Genomic DNA, 21,785 nt, shown 5'->3' with positions numbered 1-21,785 from the left:
CTTCCCGCATGATTGGCTAAACAAACACGCGGTGCGATTGTGTGAACGCATCAGAGCAATCGGGACGGGATGCCGTGTCTTCTATCAATTTCTCTCCCGTTTTCTTATCTTAACGACTCCACTACTCGCCAATCCCGCTCCAACAAGCGAGCGGTGCAATTACAAATCTCTCTCGTTCTTAGCATAAGAAATTCCACACACACCATCGGGAAGCAGATTTAAGTACCACGTGGCTTTTTTTATACTCTTTCGATTTCGCCTTGAAAATATGGACAGGATTGCCAGTTGTGTTTTCCTAATCTTATTTTTTTGTACTTACAACTTTTTTTTTTAAATCTCATGCTACATTCTGAAAATACGTGTATATCTTGTACATGTAATCTGAGCAAATAGAAATGCCGACAAACGATAATTAAACAACGAATTTTAATACTTTATCCTACATGATTTTAACCGAGATTTCATCTACTATTTGATTCAATTGGCTTCGTTTTCTTGGAATGATTTTAGAATTGAATGATATTATCATTCAAGCATCCAACTACTTTGTTGTAGTATTGTTCCCCACCAATACTCTATTTTAGATAAATTAAAACCAAGTTTGACGTACTGATTCACTTTTTCAATAAATAATCCTTCGGCACCAAGGGGTTTCAATAAGAAGTGATTTGATCCGTCAAATTTCAGAACCAGCCATATTGATGGCTTCGTTGCGTTTTTTTTTTAATCCATAGAACAGCTGAGACCTCAGCTTGCCTTTTCATTTTAGCACACTGCTAGTTTGTTAACTAAGGTAACGAGGTAATCACCCCACATCACCGCTCTCCTAGCCTACTAACTGTAAAAGTCAGGTAACTTAGTATATTAATGAACTAGTTTGAGATCGCTTTCCATTTTTCAAGCTTCTAACACATGAGCTACTCATTTTATCTGTTTTTTTTTTACTATAATCTAGCTGTCTCCAAAATGCGCTGTTTTCTTTTACTTTAAAATACAGCATTTTTTTAATTTTAAAATTGCAGCAATTTTGTATAGGCTTTGATGTTCCTCAAAGGATTTGTTACTGTCTTTAAACTAGAAATTTTGCAACTTTTGCGGTTATTATCTCATTGGAATCAATCGGTTATTTTTTTCTTGTACAGATTTTATATCAATGCATATAGAAGCACAGGGCAGTCTTTTCAATTCGCATTCTCACCATTAGAGTTATCCTCTTAACGCTCTCTTACGTTATCAATTGGAATCACCAAACTCACAATCTTCAGGCTACCCTCTCATCAAACCTTCATCTATAATGGGGCTTATTCTCTCAAAACGCTGTTTTTTCTACACGGAGTCCTTTCAACTCGACATCATTAGGCATTCTCCTCTCAGCTAGCCTTTTCCCCCTTTTTTTTACAAAGCTATCCTCATAACGTGCTATTTTGCTATTAGGGCGGTCCTTTCAACACGCAATCTCAAGGCTGTTCTCTTAACTAGCTTTTTTTTAACAGCTGTCCTCTAAATACCCTGTTTTTCTTTCAGTACGCTCCTCTCAACACGCGATCTCAAGGCTGTTCTTTCAACTCGCCTTTTTCACAGCTGTCCACTTAACACGCTGTTTTTTTCCAATGCGGTCCTCTCAACACGCAATCTCAAGGCTGTCCTCTCAACTCGCTTTTTTCACAGCTGTTCTCTCAACACGCTGTATTTGTTTCAGTGCGGTCCTCTCAACACGCAATCACAAGGCTGTCCTCTCAACTCGCCTTTTTCAACAACTGTCCTCTCAACACGCTGTTTTTGTATCAATGCGGTCCTCTCAACACGCAACCTAAAGGCTGTCCTCTCAACTCGCCTTTTTCACAGCTGTCCTCTCAACACGCTGTATTTCTATTAATGCGGTCCTCTCAACACGCAATCACTAGGCTGTCCTCTCAACTCGCCTTTTTCACAGCTGTCCTCTCAACACGCTGTTTTTATTTCAATGCGGTCCTCTCAACACGCAATCTCTAGGCTGTCCTCTCAACTCGCCTTTTTCACAGCTGTCCTCTCAACACGCTGTTTTGTATCAATGCGGTCCTCTCAACACGCAATCACTAGGCTGTCCTCTCAACTCGCCTTTTTCACAACTGTCCTCTCAACACGCTGTTTTTGTATCAATGCGGTCCTCTCAACACGCAATCTCTAGGCTGTCCTCTCAACTCGCCTTTTTCACAGCTGTCCTCTCAACACGCTGTTTTTATTTTAATGCGGTCCTCTCAACACGCAATATTAAGGCTGTCCTCTCAACTCGCCTTTTCGGGTCGCTTAAATTTAATCTTAATTACCTCACTTAATTACATCATTTCCAAAAAATGTTTCATTAAACGAATAATCACTAGATATATGATTCTGGCAACACTGATCTTTTTCGCTCCACGCAAACTTTAACAGATATTTTTTTTTTCGGTGGGTGATCTCTGCAGTAGATTCCTTTGATTTTAAATCAAAGCATATCTTTCCAAAACAATACATACCGATCACTTTTTGCGCCCTGTGTGGTGTAGAAAAAAACGCTTAAGTCCTGTCGGTCGCCAAATGTGCAGGCTAGCTAACTACCAGAGATCACCCACCGCGCCGGGCCTCTCGTTGCGGCCTACCTGGTAGGCTGTCGTGTCACTACTGGCGTAGATACTCAACCCGGCTGTAGGAGAATATGCTGATACACCAATACATCCTTCCCTTATCCCACACATCTACCATAGTGTGAACGAAAGGAGCATGTCAGATTTTGGCATCCTTATTATTTTTTATTATACAGCAGCGGTCGCTATTACCTTTTTATCTCCATTTTCCTGCTTCAAAATTCATAGTATCAATAAGACGCTTTGAGTTAATTATACCAACGATATCAACACCTAATAAACAACAGACTTAGACTTTACACAAGCTTGAAAATACATATAAAAATGCATCCCACTTCCGCACCAAAAAACAACTACCGTAAAACAAGTGAGGAGAAACAATTGAGACTCGGGGCATGATGGAAATTGGCTCAGGAAAACTATTCGTTATAGTGTGCCACTTAGTCGACGCCATAATAATGATATCGAATTCAAATAGCTTTCAGTCACTCTCGCGTTGATTTACAGGAATGTGTCTAACCATACAGGAAATGGCTCAATAGCTCAGCTAAGTATTCAGCAGAAAAGGTCGAATAGAATGAATATTTATTTATTTAAAAATATATTCAAATAATAATAGAATACAATCACCAAAAACTTAAGGTACATCTTAACTAATACGATATGCTTTGGGTTCTCAAGAAAGTATGATTCTTTGTGCGCTTTGGGGGAACTCCAGAGGTTATGGGTGGACTTAAAGACCTTTTCTTCACTTTAATTTCGTTTGATTTATCGAAACGATTGGGCTAAATGGAACTCAAGAATACTCAAGGGGTTCGAACTTGAATTCTGTAGAATCCAACTTTTGACTCGTACGTGGATGCTTCAGGGGGATGGATTTTTCTGACTGACATCATCTGACTCATTCTTGGGTAGGGTACTGACAAAACGTTCTGCTTTATTTCTGGCTGTGGAATCTTCAATGGAGTTCGTGCTCTTAACGAGGCATGTTTCCAGCTCCTATAACCATGTGAGCTGCTTCTGTAGTTGCTTGTAGGGCAAACTAAGGTATATGAAACCATTCTTCGTTCATCCCACAACAAATCTGTGTAATACTCGGCACCAATGACAATTTCGATCCGCTTTAAATCGTGGAAGTAAGGATCGGCTAGCAAAGCAGAATCCTAGTAGTGACAAGGACGAATGATCAAACGATGTCGAAGGTAAATGTAGGGTAAGTTTGGGCAACACAAAACACTGCATAGTTTCTCTGAAACCAGATTTTTTGGCGAACGTGAACAGACTTCAGCATTTATGGTCGTCGTTGATACTGACTCAGACGACCCAATATTCTGGACTGACAAAAACGTGGGGGTTTCTTCGAGCTTCAGCTTTGTCGAAAACTCTTCTGTCATTAGACAATGTTGCGAACAAGAGTCCAGCAGGGCTCTAGCAATCAGTGCGTTACCGCGACGGTCTGCGATCATGACCAGAGCGGTAGGGAGCAGAGTATTTGATTTAGGTTTAACAGATAGTGCTACGTAACTTTGGCTTGTGCTTGGCATTGGTGAATTGATTTGTGTGTTTCTGTTTGGTGAATTGTGTGTTGCATTTTGTGATTGAGTGTGTGTTTCCGTAACTCATTGGCATGGTTTGTTGTCTTTCCTGTTGAGAGGCTTGCTGTGGATAAATATGGGTGCTTTTTTGATTAGTAGGTTGTGCGTTTGACAATTGACTGAGTGTCGGATTCATCGGATTTGGAACGGAGGATCGCGTAGCATGCAACATAGTGTGATGCTTTCGTTGACACAACCGACAACTGCTACGAGTGCAATTTCGACAGACTAGACTTCGATTGGCGGCTTCAACACGTTCTGATATCTTCAATCGAAGGAATCTCTGATAGTGAAACGTCGAGTGCCACATTTCGCTAAAAAATGGACACTGGTTCGAGGACTAACTGTTGTGTAGCTCACTGACTGCCTTCTAGACTCATGATGATCTGCGACATTGAAGTGGGGTTCTTTGGCTGGAGCAACTGTCTGCAGGACGGAACATTAGCTGCGCAGAAACTTCCTCATGTCCTCGTATTTCGGTAATTCTTTGCTATTGTGTTGTGTTTCCCAATTCCTTAGAGTGACAGAGTCCAGTCGCGAGCAGAGCAGGTGCTCCAACAATCGGTGTCTTCGCCAACCTTCTGCAGCATCAACAAGTTCTTCTCGAACTCCCTAATGAGATTGTTGATGCTCTCAAGGGCTTGTGATATAGCTCAGTTGGCAAGTCTGTTGTCTCCTGAGCAGATGTCCGCGAGTTCGAGCACAAGAGTAAACATCGAACACAGTTGTACCGGATAAGTTTTTCAATAACGATCCGCCAACTGCAACGTTGATAAAGTCGCGAATGCCATAATGATGGTAAAACGACTATAATCGAAACAAAAAAAAAGTTGTTGCTCTCAAAACTTTCTTTCCAAATCGGTTCTAGAGAAAACAGTGCGTCTAGGTACGCCTTCCTTATTAACTTCTTGTTCTCGTACCGTTCTCTCAGAATCTCCCAAGCGACACTGTAGTTCCATGAGCTTTTTACATAAGGTGCGGAGATATTTTGATGCTGTCATAAATACATTAGTATCTTCAGACTGGTGTGCGTGCAATGCGGTCTGATTCGAATCAATGACGTCATAAAAGTTGTTTGGGTTGCAATTACGGAAGAGTTTTTTATTTAGATAACTTTTGTTGATTGAAAAAATGACCATGTGCTGCATAAAATCCTGCAAAATTTTGCAGGTACTCGCTAAGAAGCAAAATAGAGCAGTGAGTTTTCATCAGCTACCGAAGGAACCCGCGGTACGCAAAAAATGGCTCGCGTTCTGTGGCCGTAAGGATGGATCCGGCATATACGTGTGCTCCCAGCATTTCGAATTGACGGAGTTTGTCAATGTTTATATGGAAAACGCAAGGAGGGTTCTTATAAAGTCTGGTAAGTATTTCTAACTTAGGCCATTATCGCAATATTCTTTATGTTTCGTTTTTTCTCTCAGCTGTGCCATCCATTCGTTGCCCTCCAACTGAGTCTGCTCGATCCATCAGAGCTAAAGTGAGGAACCGGAAGCAAGTGGTCGAAGAGCTTCTACAGAGAAATGCAAACTTGACAACAGTCTCTACAGAACAGCACTAACGTCAACTACCAGACCAAACTGATGATCATTTCCGGGGACTAGACCTACTTTTGAGGCGATAAGCGATCCGTTAAAACCAACTCTGATTGGCCGGAAGAAGTTATTTCAAATCTAAATCCTGCGTACGATGGAAACAGCAAGGTGTTTGAACTATTTTCGTGTCTCGAGAAACCGTCACTTTCTGAATCAGCAGCCCTCTGTAGACTCGACCTCCTTTGTGAGGTGGCCATGGATGGTGAACCGCTAGGAATACGCGCCGATGTGTCTGGGAAAGAAGCGACGTCGAATGTGAACCCTGAGCACGACGACAGTGGTAGGGGAGAGGCAGGCTATATGCGCATATTAAGGAAAGCACTCATTTTCTCCAATATTTCAATAGATAGGAGTCTGAAAACTATATACACATGAGCGGACATCTGTTTTATATACGTTAGAGCAATTTTTCTGTTAAAATCTCTAACAGTTTTTGTGAAATTAATTTTAATATAAAAGAAGTCAAAATAGCCGATTTCCGAAACTGGCGGGCTAAATGCGCATATTTATGTTTCTAGCTATATTTTATTAACACTTTCAATATTTTGATATTATTTAATTGAAAATGGTAGAAACAGATGTTAAGCATGCGTCCAGGCTGAAAATTTGGTGAAATTTTTTACATCACTAGTTCTTTTGCATGAAACATAGTTAAGTATATCATATGGCCATATTTAACGGTAAAATTTTGTTCATATCGTATTTTTATCGGATCAGTTTAAAGTTCTTCTTTTTCCACTACAAGATCGTGCTTTGAGCGTAGATTTAATGTTTCAATGATAAAAAGTAAAAAATATATATCAATGTATTCATTCAGCCCTTTTGTCTTTTATTCAAAGCTGGCAAATTTATTCAGTGAAATCTACATTTTGAGATAAAATACATCGTTCAAGAAACGCCTTAAATTAAACAATGTTCATTGAAAATATTATTTACAACTCTAAAAGTACACCATGATTATACTTCTCATCGAAATCTCATTCCCTTTTTTCTCTTCTGCTGAGTGAATTGAGTTCTTTTCTCAGGTTCTCTCCTTCTCAGTCACCCACTTATTTCACCGATCAAAACATTGTTTTTGTATATTTTAAAAATTTTGCGGAATCCTGAGCAGGACAACAAGACCACCAAACCCTTGCACGACACGGACACTGAAACGGGAACTATCCGGGCTGCAACGAAGAACCTCCGGAGTATAATCAAAACTTCTGACAACGAAGACTGGATAAACCTTGAAAGATGTGTGAAGATCCCGAATATACTCAAACTGAGTTGGTCCAAGTGTCCATATCCTTTAGTAAAAAAAAAATACTTTCGTGCCCTACGAAACTGGAACCACCAAAGAAAACCGCCACCCAAGGGTTGTTTACAAACGGTAAGAGAACCGTCAATTGAAAATGCAAAAATTATCCTCAATTAGAGCGAGGAATATAACCATTTTATGTATTTCTAATCTTCCAACATTTCAGGAAAATCAGAACAAGGCTCAGAAATTTCCCAAAAAGAGGCAATTGCTATAGGGATGCTAGCTCCTATCCAGGTAACAGCTGATTCAAAAAGGTTGATTTAACCTCTAAAATTCCAGGAATTAATCAGCAAACACGCTGCGAGTAGTGTTTTGCATAGTGATAAATTTGATCTTGATGCATACACCGATTTAATCCCTCTATTCCTTGTTAATGTTCGAAAAATTCGCATTTAATCAGATGATTCAAAAGTGCTCACAATAATATAATCATTTATTACCAAATAGTTAATTTACACCGCACATTTTACTACGCGTACATGAATATGAGCCTGCCATTGAAGATGAATGGAAGTTAAAGTGCTAATCGATCTCGTTATGATTTTAACTTGATACTGATAAAATGATCCTGCTGTTTTATATTCTCTTATAATCTTATTTTCGTAAGTTATGTTTACAGCAATAATTTTGATACTAATCCGAAAGGGGAGTTTGTATATTTTTTTGGCATATAAGTACGTCGTAGTTCAATATAATTCCAAATATACTCGGTGCTATTTATCTTACTACATTATTAAACATTTAATCTATATATATATAAAAACAACTTCTGTATGTTTGTTTGTTTGTCCTCTATAGACTCAGCCGTTCTAAGAGCTAGAGGTCTGAAACCTGGCATGGATGCTCACTTGGACAGGAATGATGAAAAATGTTTTCAAACTTTCGGATAACCCCTTCTGAAGGGGGTCGTTCATACAAGACAAACATTGTCTCCGCGATATTGACGCTGCTGCTGTGTAAGGGGTCATCCGAAGGGGTCGTCCATATTAAATGTTCTTTGTTTTTGTGAAATTGACGTCATTACGCATCGTATTCAGATCAAAATTGGCACACGATAATTTTGAGTGACGTGCAATCGATTTGAGGTATCAAATTCAGTGTAAGGAGCCGGAAAAAGTTGTCGTCTATATGAACTTTTCAATATCTTAGTGATATTGACGTTTCCCTACATCGGATTGGGATGAAAATTTGCACATTGGAATTATTAGGGACAAACAATTGATTTCACTTATCCAAATTACAAACAGGGGTCGACCAAAGGGGTCGTCCATATTAACTTTTCACTGTTAATGCGATATTGTAGTTATTATATATAGGGAGAGATAACGCGCAGTAGAAAGAAAAGCGTCCTCCCTATTCAAACGTTTATTGTACAGTAATGCAGGAATACATAACGGAGTGAAAAAACGAATTTTACACACTACTATGTGAAACCTCAACTTGTAGTTCTTAGTTGTGCAATGAGTACGCTACAGCTTACACTCTTATACCAACATTATACATTGGATTCAGATGAAAATTGGTACACGAGAGTTTTGAGGGGCGAGCAATGGATTTCAGATATTAAATACAGTGTAAGGGGCCGGCAAAGGGGGTCGTCCATATTAACCTTTCAATATTTTTTTTTTTAATATTGTCGTTAACATACATCGGATTGGGATGAAAACTTACACACGGTAGTTTTCAGGGACGAGCAATCAATTTCAGATGTCAAATCAAGGGTCGATGAAAGGGGTCGTCCATTTTTTTTTTTTTTTTTTACTTTTCTAAGCGATGGATTGCTGTGAAAATTTGCATACGGGAGTTTAGAGGGCAATCGATTTCAGATATCAAAGATTGTATAAGAGGCCACCAGGTGTTTATTTTTTTTTTTTTGGAAATACTTGCGATGTTATGCAACGATCGAATCGAAAATTCTATTCGGGGTTTTTTTTGCACGGTTTATTGATACCGGATTCAAAATTTTTTTAGTAGACGACAGAAAAAGTGATCGTCCAATAACTTTGCAATTATTACTTAACAATGAATTCGTAGGTGCATCTGGAAGTTCGTATGGGATCAGCTAGTACTCTGTATAGACGTGAGATTTGAAATGTGTTTATACTATCATGTCAAACAGCGTGTTGTAGATTCTGTCATTTCTGGACTACTGTATTTGAACATTGAACTTAAAAATGTATTTAGCGTAAGTCGTTTTTTTTAGCCAAATATTTTTTGTTTTTTTCTTTGCCCAGAATATTTATTTTTCTACTCAAAATAAGTAATAATTCATGATTTTTCAAATTATTACGGTGCTTAAAATTTAATTTGACCTGGTTGTTTTTAGTTAAACCGTTTTTGTAGTGACCATTTTATTTATTTATTTATTTATACTTTTGGTTTATTTTAAATTATCATTATTTTCTCATCCCTTTGGACAATTCATACCTAATATCGCTTTTTTTCGTATTTTGAAGTATTTAGTGTTATTTTATCGTTAAAAGTTTACGGTTATATTTTAGTAGACCTGTAACAAGTTTTGTTTTGACGTAATAGTTTCAGTTTAACCGTTTTCGTTGTGCCTATTTTAATTGAATAAATTTTGTGTGGTAGATGTGGTAGATATGATATGGGTAAAAGATTTAGGTAGAGTAATCATTGAAATTAGAGTATAAGAAAAGCTGTTAAATAAACCAACATTCTAGGTGGTTCGAGTTATAGGGTTTCGAGTTATTAATATGATACGAATTTGATTACTGATGTGAAAAAAGGTACTACAATTGATAAAGCAATTGGAAGTGCATGATTGTTTCAGTGTTGTTGCTGAAGAGAATGAATGAAACTGCGAGAGAGAATGAATGAGTTAATGAGTAACCTGACGAAGAATGAACGGACGAAGGAAATTGATGAATCAACCGGCGATGGTGGTCATTCTGTATTCTAAATTCCTAGATGAAAGATGTGATTATCGGCAGGATTTAAAGTGATGTGGTTAAAGTGGTATGTAGGTTTGAAATAGATTTCATAAATAAAAAAGAAACAGTGCGTGAAATAAAAGTTACCACATTCCCCTCTAAGGGTTTTCTGAAACAGATTTTTTTACAAAATACATCCATAGGAAATGATAGCTCTTCAAAAACTTTGATTAAAAACGCGATGTTAAGAGTTATTCATGCGGTAGTAACGGTTATGATCTCAACGATGAAATAGGCAAACGAATGAAAGAATGCACCAACTATATACATTTTTACATAAATACAACATAGGCACATAAAAGCTCTACAATTTGATGCTACAAATAAACTTATCAAGACTATCCTCTTCGCCATGCCATTGCCTCATTGAGGACATTATATTTTAATTAAATACAAATTTTTCGTTTCAGAAACGGAAGAATATGGACGATTAAAAAAAGACTTCAACCCTGATGAATAACGGTGTTACGTACCGTACAAAAAGTAACGTTGACAGCTGAAAGTACACAAATAACGGTTAAAACTGTTTATGTTCTTCTTTGTACATTTTATACATTTTTCTGTGAAATAAAGAGAGAAAAAAAATCATTTTGATCATAAAATTAACAAAACTACAAGATAAAAATTTAAAAGTAAGCCCTGCATTTACTATGGCAGCCAATCCAACGGAGGAAAACTTTGACCAAACCGAGGTGAGTTGGTTGGTGGGTGTTCGCTTCTAGGTTTTGTATTTCGTTTGTTAATCTCCATCTAGTTCGACGAGGATGATTTGGGAGAAGTCCAGATCGAATCTACTGCCGGACGTAAGCGCCTTTTCAGCAAGGAATTACGATGCATGATGTATGGCTTTGGAGACGATCAAAACCCGTATACCGAAAGTGTTGATCTCCTCGAGGATTTGGTAATCGAATTCATCACTGAGATGACACATAGGGCAATGGAAATTGGTCGCACAGGTCGTGTTCAAGTCGACCTGACATCCTACCGACTGCGCCATTGTGGTAACTTTTATTTCACGCACTGTTTCTTTTTTATTTATGAAATCTATTTCAAACCTACATACCACTTTAACCACATCACTTTAAATCCTGCCGATAATCACATCTTTCATCTAGGAATTTAGAATACAGAATGACCACCATCGCCGGTTGATTCATCAAATTCCTTCGTCCGTTCATTCTTCGTCAGGTTACTCATTAACTCATTCATTCTCTCTCGCAGTTTCATTCATTCTCTTCAGCAACAACACTGAAACAATCATGCACTTCCAATTGCTTTATCAATTGTAGTACCTTTTTTCACATCAGTAATCAAATTCGTATCATATTAATAACTCGAAACCCTATAACTCGAACCACCTAGAATGTTGGTTTATTTAACAGCTTTTCTTATACTCTAATTTCAATGATTACTCTACCTAAATCTTTTACCCATATCATATCTACCACATAATCTATTTTTCTTGATATAGGCATTTAACCTGCCTTGATATGGGCATTCAGAACTTGTCTCTTATTCCAATATCTTATCATTTACATCTTTGCCAAAAGCTTCGATTTCTTGAATTTACTATTTCCAGATGAATAAGAAAGAAAAAGCATTAAAATTTTTGTTCACAGGATCTGTACGCACGATACTTAAAGTTCAATATATTATAACAAAACTGACAAAAATCTTGTTTGAATTTTTTAATTTTTTCGACTTTATATAACAATTTAATTTTTTGATGCCATGTGTTAAAAGCGTATTACCCTCAAACTGCACTGATTAGATACAGGGCTGGTAGCGAGTCACTTTTTAGTGACTTGGTCACTTTTTTTGGGTCAGTCACTAAAAAGTCACTTTTTTCATCATTTGGTCACTAAAGTCACTATTTTCCGAAAAATGGTCACTTTTATCACCAAAAGTCACTTTTTTCACCGATAATAAACCAATGAAAGAGTAATTTGAATTGCGCGTGTTAATATTGACGGTAGTAACGGTAAATTACTTGATCAGTCAGTCAGAAATTTTTTTCACCTCCGGCGGAATTTCGGCATGAATCACCCTTGGCTTGAGACATTTCGATCTACGACATTATTTGACGTTCGTGAACTGAAACTAACTTTGATTGTAGATTCTAGTTTTTAGTTCAATCAACCTTTTGTATTGGAACTCAAAACTTGATTTACAAAAACCCTATCTCGTCTTTAGTTAGAATGGGTTTTTATTAAGAAGTGTAACTAAGATTGAGATTGAAACGAACCATTTTTTTATGAAAAAAAAATCTCTTATGTCATAACAAATGTTATGGTGATATGAAATATTCTTTAAAAAACAATTTCAGATTAAATTTTATTTCGTGTTTTTTGTTCTTCTAAATACTAAAAAAGAGGGTTGTAAAAATTTACACGAGGCCACAAAAATTACATTTTTTTAGGTGCAATGAATTTAAACGGTAATTTCAACTAATTTGGGTTCCCCGAATCTAAATATGTATGCAATATTTCTATCAGCTTTTATATTTATTATTATTTATTCCGTCTTTGGTTTAATTACCGTACAGACTGATGACTTAAAAACTAGGAAATTCTTCTTAAGCCTATTTTGAAACGACGTTTGCACATATTAAAATTAAACAAATTATACACTAAATTCAAAAGTTCACAACACTTATCAATAGGGTGGTTTTGGCCATAGGCAGTACGGTGGTGAGGAATTGAAAGAAACTGACGTTGTCGAAGTGTTCTCGTTGGTACATAAATGTTAACACGTTGTAGAATGTAAGCACAGTCAATACGGTTGGTCAATGTGTCGAATATAAAACCTTGCTGCAGTTCGACGCGCCGCTTTTCGAGTGAGGTTAGACATATCAGAGCACACCTTTCCTCGTACGGTGGGTTTGTTTTTGAAATGACTTTGAAAATAATTTAAAATCTTTAGAGAAGTTTCTGCACTTTCTTTTTACAAAAACTCAAATCAAAAACATATCATTTAGAAATAAAAGTTTTATATGAATTAATGAGCTTTAAATAGAATCAAGTTTTTTTTACACTTTCTGCTGTGATTTCAAAAATACTTGTAATGACATTTTTCCATAATCAGTTATCTAGCAATTTTACTAGTAATAAACTCTTTATCACCAAAACTAAATATGTTCGGCCGAATTTGACGAAATTTCTAGTTGAGGACACTATTTACCAAATCAATAAATTAAAAAAATAAGCACCAAAATGGTTATGGTGAAACATGTTTATTGAAAAAACTCTTCCTGAAATGTTTTTAAAAACTAATATTTTTATGCTCATTTTGTTTTTTCAATTTTCAAATAAATTTACCGAATTTTATTGTACGTTTTTTTTCAATTTTCTAATCAACTTGCCGATTTTTTTTCAATCAAGCTTTTTAAATTTTTAGACATATTTTTAACAATTGTTTCCTTGTTTTTAAATTCTGAATTTTCGTGTTCTTCAACCATAAGCCTTTAACTCCAAAATTTTTTAATAATAAAACATAATTTCAACCTTCTGTTCTTTCAGGACCCAATATTTTAATCAAAAGAAACAAAATACTCAGAGCTTGTAATTAAAAGCTTAAAAACCTGCGATTGAAAATTTAAACACTTTTTATTAATATTTTTTATATGAAATCATGTTTTTTGGATCGATCATGATTTTTAAAATTATCTAAAAATTTGAAAAATTGTTCTAAGAAGCAACTTTAAAAATAAATGTTAATACGCAGTGTTAACTAACTTTGTATTTGATTTATGCTTTGAATATTAATAACAAAAGTTTTGAACTCATTATTTTTTAATTTTTTATCAGTTTTTATCATTCACATAATTACTCATTTTCTAACATTTCTTTGTCAGTGTAGTTGAACATGGAGGATTTTACTTTATTAAAGGTTCTATGTCTGGCTTCTATAACTAGCACTTTTAAAATAATTATGAATATATTCTTCTTTTTATAAAATTAAATTAAAACATCAAACATTGAATAAATTCTGTTCAAAATTCATTTCTTATTCAGTAATCGGTAATTTACATTTTAAATCGTGATTAAATATTTTTTGTTCAAATTAAAAAATTACAGCGGTATTTCTCACTAAACTTCCAGTTAAAAATGAGGAAAAGAATTCCAAATTTAGACGAATAAAAATTAACAATTATTATCATTTTCCCAACATCTATTCATGCTAAGTTTTGTACAAGATTTGACATTTATTCCAGATATTTTTAAATTTTAAATTTGCTAAGAAATTCTTTTAAAACTAATTTATTTCTTATTTTCTTGACTTATCGAAAATTTGAAAAATTCATTGTAATAAGTTTCCAAAATTTTGTTTATCAGTCATTTTTTTAGTTTTTGTGTTGAACATGAGTGACAAATGGTGTAAGAAAACCCTTTCCTTTTCAATTGTTTATTTTTGGTATTGTTATTAATTTTATCTAAATTTGAATTTTGAAAACCCTCCCGGAAGGGTCCATCGCACGGGCCTGACTGGTCACATTTTTTGTACTTCAAAGTTATTTTTTCGTTCTACATAGTCACTATTTGGTAACTTTTTTCGGTCCTCAAAGTCACTATTTGGTCACTTTTTTTCAAATTTTGGTCACTAAAGTCCCTACTATTTCATTTTCAAACCGCTACCAGCCCTGTTAGATATGATGAATCTCCAGCCATATCGTCAATCGGCTGTATGCGCATATTACCCAACATGCGCGCGCATTTAGGAACACTTCCCCCTATATTTGATTTGTCGTTGAAGAACACCGGCACCGAAGAGTCCTCGTTTCCTCAATCAGCAAGCTTCTGTGGACTTGACCTGCTTTGCACTGTGCTGACCCGATCGAAACAAATCGCCAAAGTAATCCGAGTCTTCTTGCGAATAATACTGTTTCTGACCAACCGTTGCACGAAATCGCTTTTGATCCGGTACTGTCTACACCTGCAGATATGAACTTCGATGGTCTCGAGTTAATCTGTAAGGCGATCGAGATGGAGACGAACACACTGACCAAAACCATTCCAGTACCGAAGACGCTGACAAAAACTGCGTTACAACAGATAATCATTGATCAGCGGAAAACAATTAGCTCTTTACGTACACGGGTAAAACTTATAAATAAGCCACTATCATCAATACTCATTCAATACTTTGTTCTAGGAGAAACAAAAGGATGCTAAAATTAAGTTTCTCCATCGTAAGTATGCGTTGGAGTTGAGAGCGCAGGAAAGGCAGATAGACTTGTTGCGGAAATCCAACCATGAGCTTATGCGTGTTCCAGAACAGTTGATCAAAAAAGAAGTGGATGAAGCTTTTGCAAAAGTTTTTACAAAAAATCAAACCGATTTGATTTTGGGACGCAAAAAGAAAGTTAAGTGGACGTCCGAGGAGATCACGACAGCATTTTCACTAAGGTATGATCGCTTTGTTAAAAAAAAACTTTGGTAAAACGATGACCAGGATGTAACCTTATCAGTGATGTAACCTCCGATATTACTTTGTCTTAAAATATCTTATTAAAGCTTATCATATAACTGATTCTTAAAATCATTGTGTTATTACTAGATACCACAATCAGCCAGCGTACGAGATAGTCAGAAAAGAAATGAAAATTCCTTTGCCCAGCCTACGTAGTCTTCGTGAGTATGCTTCAGGAATACACATTAGGGTGTCCCAAAATTGCATAACTTCTGGGAATCTGGGGGCTCACCCTCCAAATGGTAGATAAGGATGTGCAGAACAAACTTTTGTATGGGGCCGACTAAAAAAAAATCATGTTCAGAGGTTCCGCAAGCGCGATCTTTGAAAAAAGTCCACTTGCAAAAGATTTGATCTTAAATAAATTCTGGGTCCAAAAATTTTCATAAAATTTATATATTTTATATTTTTTTAAATTTTGTTTGAGTTGAAAACTACACGTGAAAAATGAAAAATGAACCAAATTTGTATCAAAATGTTAAACAAGCAAGCTATTTCCAAGAAAAAAATTTACAATATTTGAACAGTCATAACTTTTTTGTTTCAAGTCCTTCCCTTTTGTGCATTTCCTTTATAGAAAGTATTTCGATCAAACGAACGGTTTTTGAGATACACGCATTCGTAACTGTTCCATTTCTTAAAGAACTAAGCTGTATATGACTTCCATAGAAAAATGACACAGTTATGTTTATTTGAAATACAGACACGTCCGTACATTCTGTGTTGTCAAAATCAAACGGTTTTTGTTCTCAACTTTTTTTTTTCATTTTTTGCTACATAAAACTATTGTTATTATCATTAACGTAATATTTTAGTAATTTTCGACCATTTTCAGTATTTTTTTTATTAATTTTTTTCATGTTCTTGATGCATTTAGCACTTTTCTTGTTTTGTATTTATAAAATTTGTTTGTCACAGGTATTTGCTAGTTTTGACATTCTTCATATTTTTTTAGTTTTTTATTATCAATTTTAGTCTTCCCAGTTTTATGAAATTTTCACCATTTTGTCAGTTCTGAGAATTTCTTAATTTTTTTTAAAAATTGTTTTTGTTGTTGAATTTATTCAACATTTAAGAACGTAAAAACTTATTTATGGTGCTTGTCTAAATTATATTGGTCCTGTTATAGCGAAAACTATAAGCCAATGTTCTTTCTAAAAATCGTCTGATTCTGGCACATGTGCCAGCGAATGTTGCCAAAATCGAATGGTACTTGAAAAATACTAGTTTAAAAAATCTGAAAAAATACGTATGTTTTTATGATAAAAAATTATCCACATTTCAAATTTTGGGAAAGATCTAAAGACCACTGGCGCAAACCTGTCAATTAATCAAAAAAATCCCATTAACTCTTGTATGTTTTGGAATAATGCCTAGATGTTGTTCAGATTTTTCCTTGTTTTCCAATTTATTTAAAAAAAATCGCCCAGAATTGCGTGGCTGTGTGGATACGTGTGGTTCAAAGTATGGTATGCATTATGTTTAAGGATCATTGTTAAAAGTCATCGTTCCATCTCTTTTAAGTACCGTTATTTGGGACAACTTTGATCACTTTATTTTCTCCTTTGATACCAAATAAAAAAATGGGAACAGTCCAGCCCGGCGCGGTTGCCCGTATTTCAAAGAAAAATGCCCAGATTTTGCATGGATTTTTCACTTTATTTGTCAAATCTAACAAGAATAATGTGTTTAAATTTTTTTTAAATATGCCTTTAATTATAATATAAATATAAACATAATTTTAAGGAATACTTAAATACAATATAAAATCTGTCGAAAAGTTTTGATGAAAAAAAATTTATTTTCAATATTTTTTTCTTCATTTTTGTTGAATAATTTCTGGGTTTTGGCTAAATTTGTCCGGATTTTGCCCTGATGTTTGGTCGTCAATTTTAAAATCATATGCCCGGTTTTTGCCAGGTTTTTATATAAAATTGCCCGGATATGCCCGGCCTACATACGTGCTGGAAATTGTATTTTCAATTTTATAAAGCTTGTGCGAGTTTTTGTTTACGAAAATAATATTTTTTAAAGCAAATGTCTGGACATTGGATGGATTTTAATGGAGAGCGACTGCTGAACGATATTTCTTGCAACGACTTGGGAATTTGGTGAGATCTTTCCTTTGAACATATAATGTATACCTACATGTAATAATTTTTTTACGAATACAGGTAGATGAGTTATGAGCAATTGAATGTTGCTAAACTTGTAAAACAAGGCAAAATTTCAAAATAATTTCGATTACAACAGTCATTAGTTTTGTATTTCCCACATTAAGCCATAAAACTTCATCTTATTAAAAATTTCTGTTCTACGGTTGATAAATTTAAAATTAAAATAAAATTTCTTTATTTCCATATGAAATAAAATTGAATATTGTGAATCTTGAAGTAAAAATTATTCGCATTATTCATTCGGTTTCGCATTATTCTGTTGATCTTTATACCAAATCGTCTCAATCATGAATGACTATTAGACTAAGTCGATTTGGGTCATTTTTGGATTTTTCAAACCTGGGTCTTGACCACTTAGATTTGGTTTAAAACTGATCCATGTTTTATTGCAGAATATTAAAGTATTTTTAAATATTGCATGAAAAGTAGTCATGCGATACCTCGCTGGGCACCACGCAGTGAAGTCAACTGAATTCATTGATATTCAATGTCATAAAACATGCCTCCATTCAACACCTTAAAACAACTAGGATTTTTAAGGATGAATTGTAGCCGAGATTAATTCACTTTATTTTTAATTTGACAGAATCGAAATTGTACTTATCTCAAAAATTGTTTTATTAATTTTTTCAACATCAATCTTAACACCAGAAATATCAGTCCATTTAAAATTTCTCGTTTTTGTTTTAATTTTGTTAACTAATGTAATCAAATTAATTTTCTTGTCAACACATTTTTAAGATACTAGTAGCACTTTCGATCAATAACTATTCAGCGTAATCAACCTCAAAAATTTAACAAAAACACATTTCTTTCATTACATTTTGATCACAAAATAATCCTTTTTACTCGAGGACACAACAATAAAAACACGTATGTTTCGTTGACTTTTTAATCAAACAATAATCCCCTTTCCCGAGGAAATTGAATTCTCTACTGCGGAAAGGATATGCAAAAATCTGAATGTAATTCTTTTCTGAATTATTCACTCAAATGCTAACTTATACATCGATTGTATGCAAGTGTTTTTCCCGCTGGTCAACAGCTTTCCCACCTCTAGGTTCATCTATTCTAGCGATAGTTTTCCGCACCCTTGATGCAACAATCTCTGCCAAATGATCCTCCCTTCGACCACACGAAACCCGATCCTCTTGGACGGGGTTTGTTTTGAGTTCAAAAACTGCTTTGGCCAACCCCCAATAGCACCACAAGTGCTGCCTCCCCTCTGCTTGGCCCCAGAAACGAAACACCGTTACCCGAAAAGTTATTATTTTCCTCACACTTACAAACTGCTTCTTTCTCTATAAAATTTTGAAATTGTGAGAAATATAATTTATAGCCGCCCCCACTTGCCACCGATTGGAGCCAGACCAAAGCGAAAACAACCACCAAGAATCAAACAGCAAAGTGGGGAGGGAGTGAGGGAAAACACAAAACATAACATCACTCAGCCACCCACCAACCCAAAAAATCACCGACCAGCAGCAGCTCAGCAAACGTAAAACAGATTTTCCACAAAGCGATCGTAAAGAGCCGAGTTAACCAGAACCATCACCCGGGCCATCCAGGTACACGATCCATGTCTGGCCACTTTAACCTAACTCTCCTCGGGGCAGCCGCTGTTTGGAAAACACACATCCCGCTTCTAAATGGACCAGGGTCAATCGGGGCCCGGATCACGGACTTGCTGCTGTTTCTGCTACTGACTGTTGTTGTTTAGGTGGAAAATCATAAACATTTCTCCTCTCATCAGATATTCCCCAACGTGCCCCAACTTCGTCTATCTCAGGATGTCCAGGCAGTGGCCTGACGTTGGACAGAACCTGAATCTAACTTTTATGTGTCTCTTCGATTTATGATTCCATCAAAGCGAGTTGTGCTAAAATTGGCCAAGAATATAACCTATAATTTTTGCTGATTTTTGCTGTTATGATTGGATTGGATGAAACCGGATCAATAAGAGATTTACTTTCCTGTGAGTAAGGTGACTAACGAAATTCAACTTTGTCGTACTGATTCCAGGAAATTGATCAGGCAAGACACGTCATTTTGATGAATTCCAATGATCGATCACAACTCATTCGAGCTAAAATTATAGCAAGCTACATCACATGATGAGACCATCGTCGAAATTTGCGAAACAGTTATGAAGTGTAGGTAGAAATATGAAATCTAATAATAATTGTAAAAAAGTCCGATCATTATAAGCAGAAGTTTCTTCCGTTTCTATCATGGTAACAATCGACTGCTTTTGTTCTCTTTTGGTGAAAACGTCAAAAATGCTTTCAACTCAAACAAGGAACACCTTTCTCTTTTGAAATAAGGGGTTATATCAAAATTTAATGACACATGTACACACTTTCAAGAGCTTTTCTTCAAATTTGGTAATGAATGAAGTTTAAGCAAAACAATCTATAAATTCAACAAAAAACACTATTTCAATCCAATTGGGAGGTCTTATCAAACAATAGAATTTGACACAACCCGAACAGTTTTCAAGCAGATGAAATTTTTGCACACCAATAAAATCTTTTTTCAAAAAACGTGGGAATCTTATTCGAAATCAATACAGTGAAATACGACAAAACTCAAAAAATTTCTGAGTGATTTTTATTCAAAACGCTTTAACATAACCAAGAAATGAAAGCACGATGTAACTTATCCAAGCGATCATCAAATTTGAAAAACAAACATGTTTTGTTATTGAGAGATTATTCATTAAACTGAAATATCTTTCCAATTTTGAAAAGGGGTACGGGTCTTTTTTATAATTCTATCCGACTTTTGAAACACAAGTATTAAATGGAAAATACAACACAACTCGAACACTGAATTAGAGCAATCGAAAAATTCCTTTTAATTCACCACTGTAGTTGAATTAAAGTGAGTCTTTCGATTGCTTTGATTCAGTAGAATTATTCAATCAAGTAGGCTTACGCAGTAAAAAAAACTCGAACAATTTTCAAGAGATTTTCATCAAATTTCATCAAGAAATAAATGTAAACAAATTAAGGACCGCTATTGAATCTAAGCCTAAATATGCCGAAATTCTGCGAGTTTCGTCTCAGAAACCACTGGCATATGTAAATCCTTCAGATTAAATTTCTTTGAGATCCCTACTTGTAACGGTCCGTAGTAGACAACGTGGTAGTATCCGTAGATCTCCAAATCATAATTTGTTCATGTAGCATGTTAGACTTACTGGGAGTTGATCCCTGGATGAGTGAGCTGGAAAACGCCGGTAAAATGGAAAAATCCAACCGGAGGACCACAGAATATAGCTCATCGTTATTCTGACAGTCTTCATGAGTTACCGATGGTGACTTTCCTAACTGGTGGAAAAAATTGAGTTTTCTTGGGATGTGGAGAAGAAAACCTGAGGTCTTAGTCATTTTAGATTTGAGTCGTTCGGTTGGCATTTTCAAGAAGTAAGCTTGATAAGTCTCGGTTTGTGATTTTAGAAAGGAGGTTATCATTACAGTCTTCGATCATTCATATTTTCGGACATTTTAGGACGTTAGTTTTGCTGCGTAGTTTTGCTCTATGGTGTACCCGGAAGTCGACCCTGGACCGATTGCAGTCCAACCCTGAACTGTGGAAGTTATCTGGCGATTCTATCGATAAGTCGATCATTTTAGTTACCCAGGGTGTTACAAACTTCAAGCATTGTGTTAGCACATTTTATGCAGCGGAGTTCTAAGGATAATACCACAGAGTCTAAGTTCGTGGACCTACACAAACTTCCCTCATTTCGCCAATCCCATTTTGTGTACTTTCGTTGGAAGCCCACCCTTGGGGAGAAAGTTCTGATTTAAAGCGACACCAACTCTTTGAGTTGTTGGCGCTTAAGTGCTTGAAGTTTATTCGCGCAAATTTTGCCCAAAAATTTATTTTCTTATTTCACAAAGTGAGTTTTATAGCGAGTTAATAAGGGGTTATTGTTTGCTGAAGGTTTTTTTGCCGTCTTATTTTAGTTTTAGATTCTGAAAAGAAACAAGACGGTAAATACTTATAGTGTTGATTTCAATTTTGAAGAATATAGTCATTATTGAATTCATGAGAAAATTAAAAATAAAGATAAATAACTCG

General features: G+C 35.5%; 1 protein-coding gene across 1 annotated transcript; it reads left to right on the top strand.

The window, feature by feature from the left end:
• Positions 1-10,604: 10,604 nt before the first annotated feature.
• On the top strand, positions 10,605-11,339 carry LOC129743529 (transcription initiation factor TFIID subunit 13-like). The gene is made up of 3 exons (XM_055735568.1): positions 10,605-10,742; positions 10,805-11,051; positions 11,272-11,339. Exons 1-3 carry the CDS (start codon positions 10,701-10,703, stop codon positions 11,337-11,339), a joined length of 357 nt encoding a protein of 118 aa, XP_055591543.1. The 5' UTR covers positions 10,605-10,700.
• The last annotated feature ends 10,446 nt before the right edge of the window (positions 11,340-21,785 follow it).

This window comes from Uranotaenia lowii, chromosome 2 (genome assembly GCF_029784155.1).
Source record: "Uranotaenia lowii strain MFRU-FL chromosome 2, ASM2978415v1, whole genome shotgun sequence".
Taxonomy (NCBI): domain Eukaryota; kingdom Metazoa; phylum Arthropoda; class Insecta; order Diptera; family Culicidae; genus Uranotaenia; species Uranotaenia lowii.
This window is presented reverse-complemented; position numbering and strand designations above follow the sequence as displayed.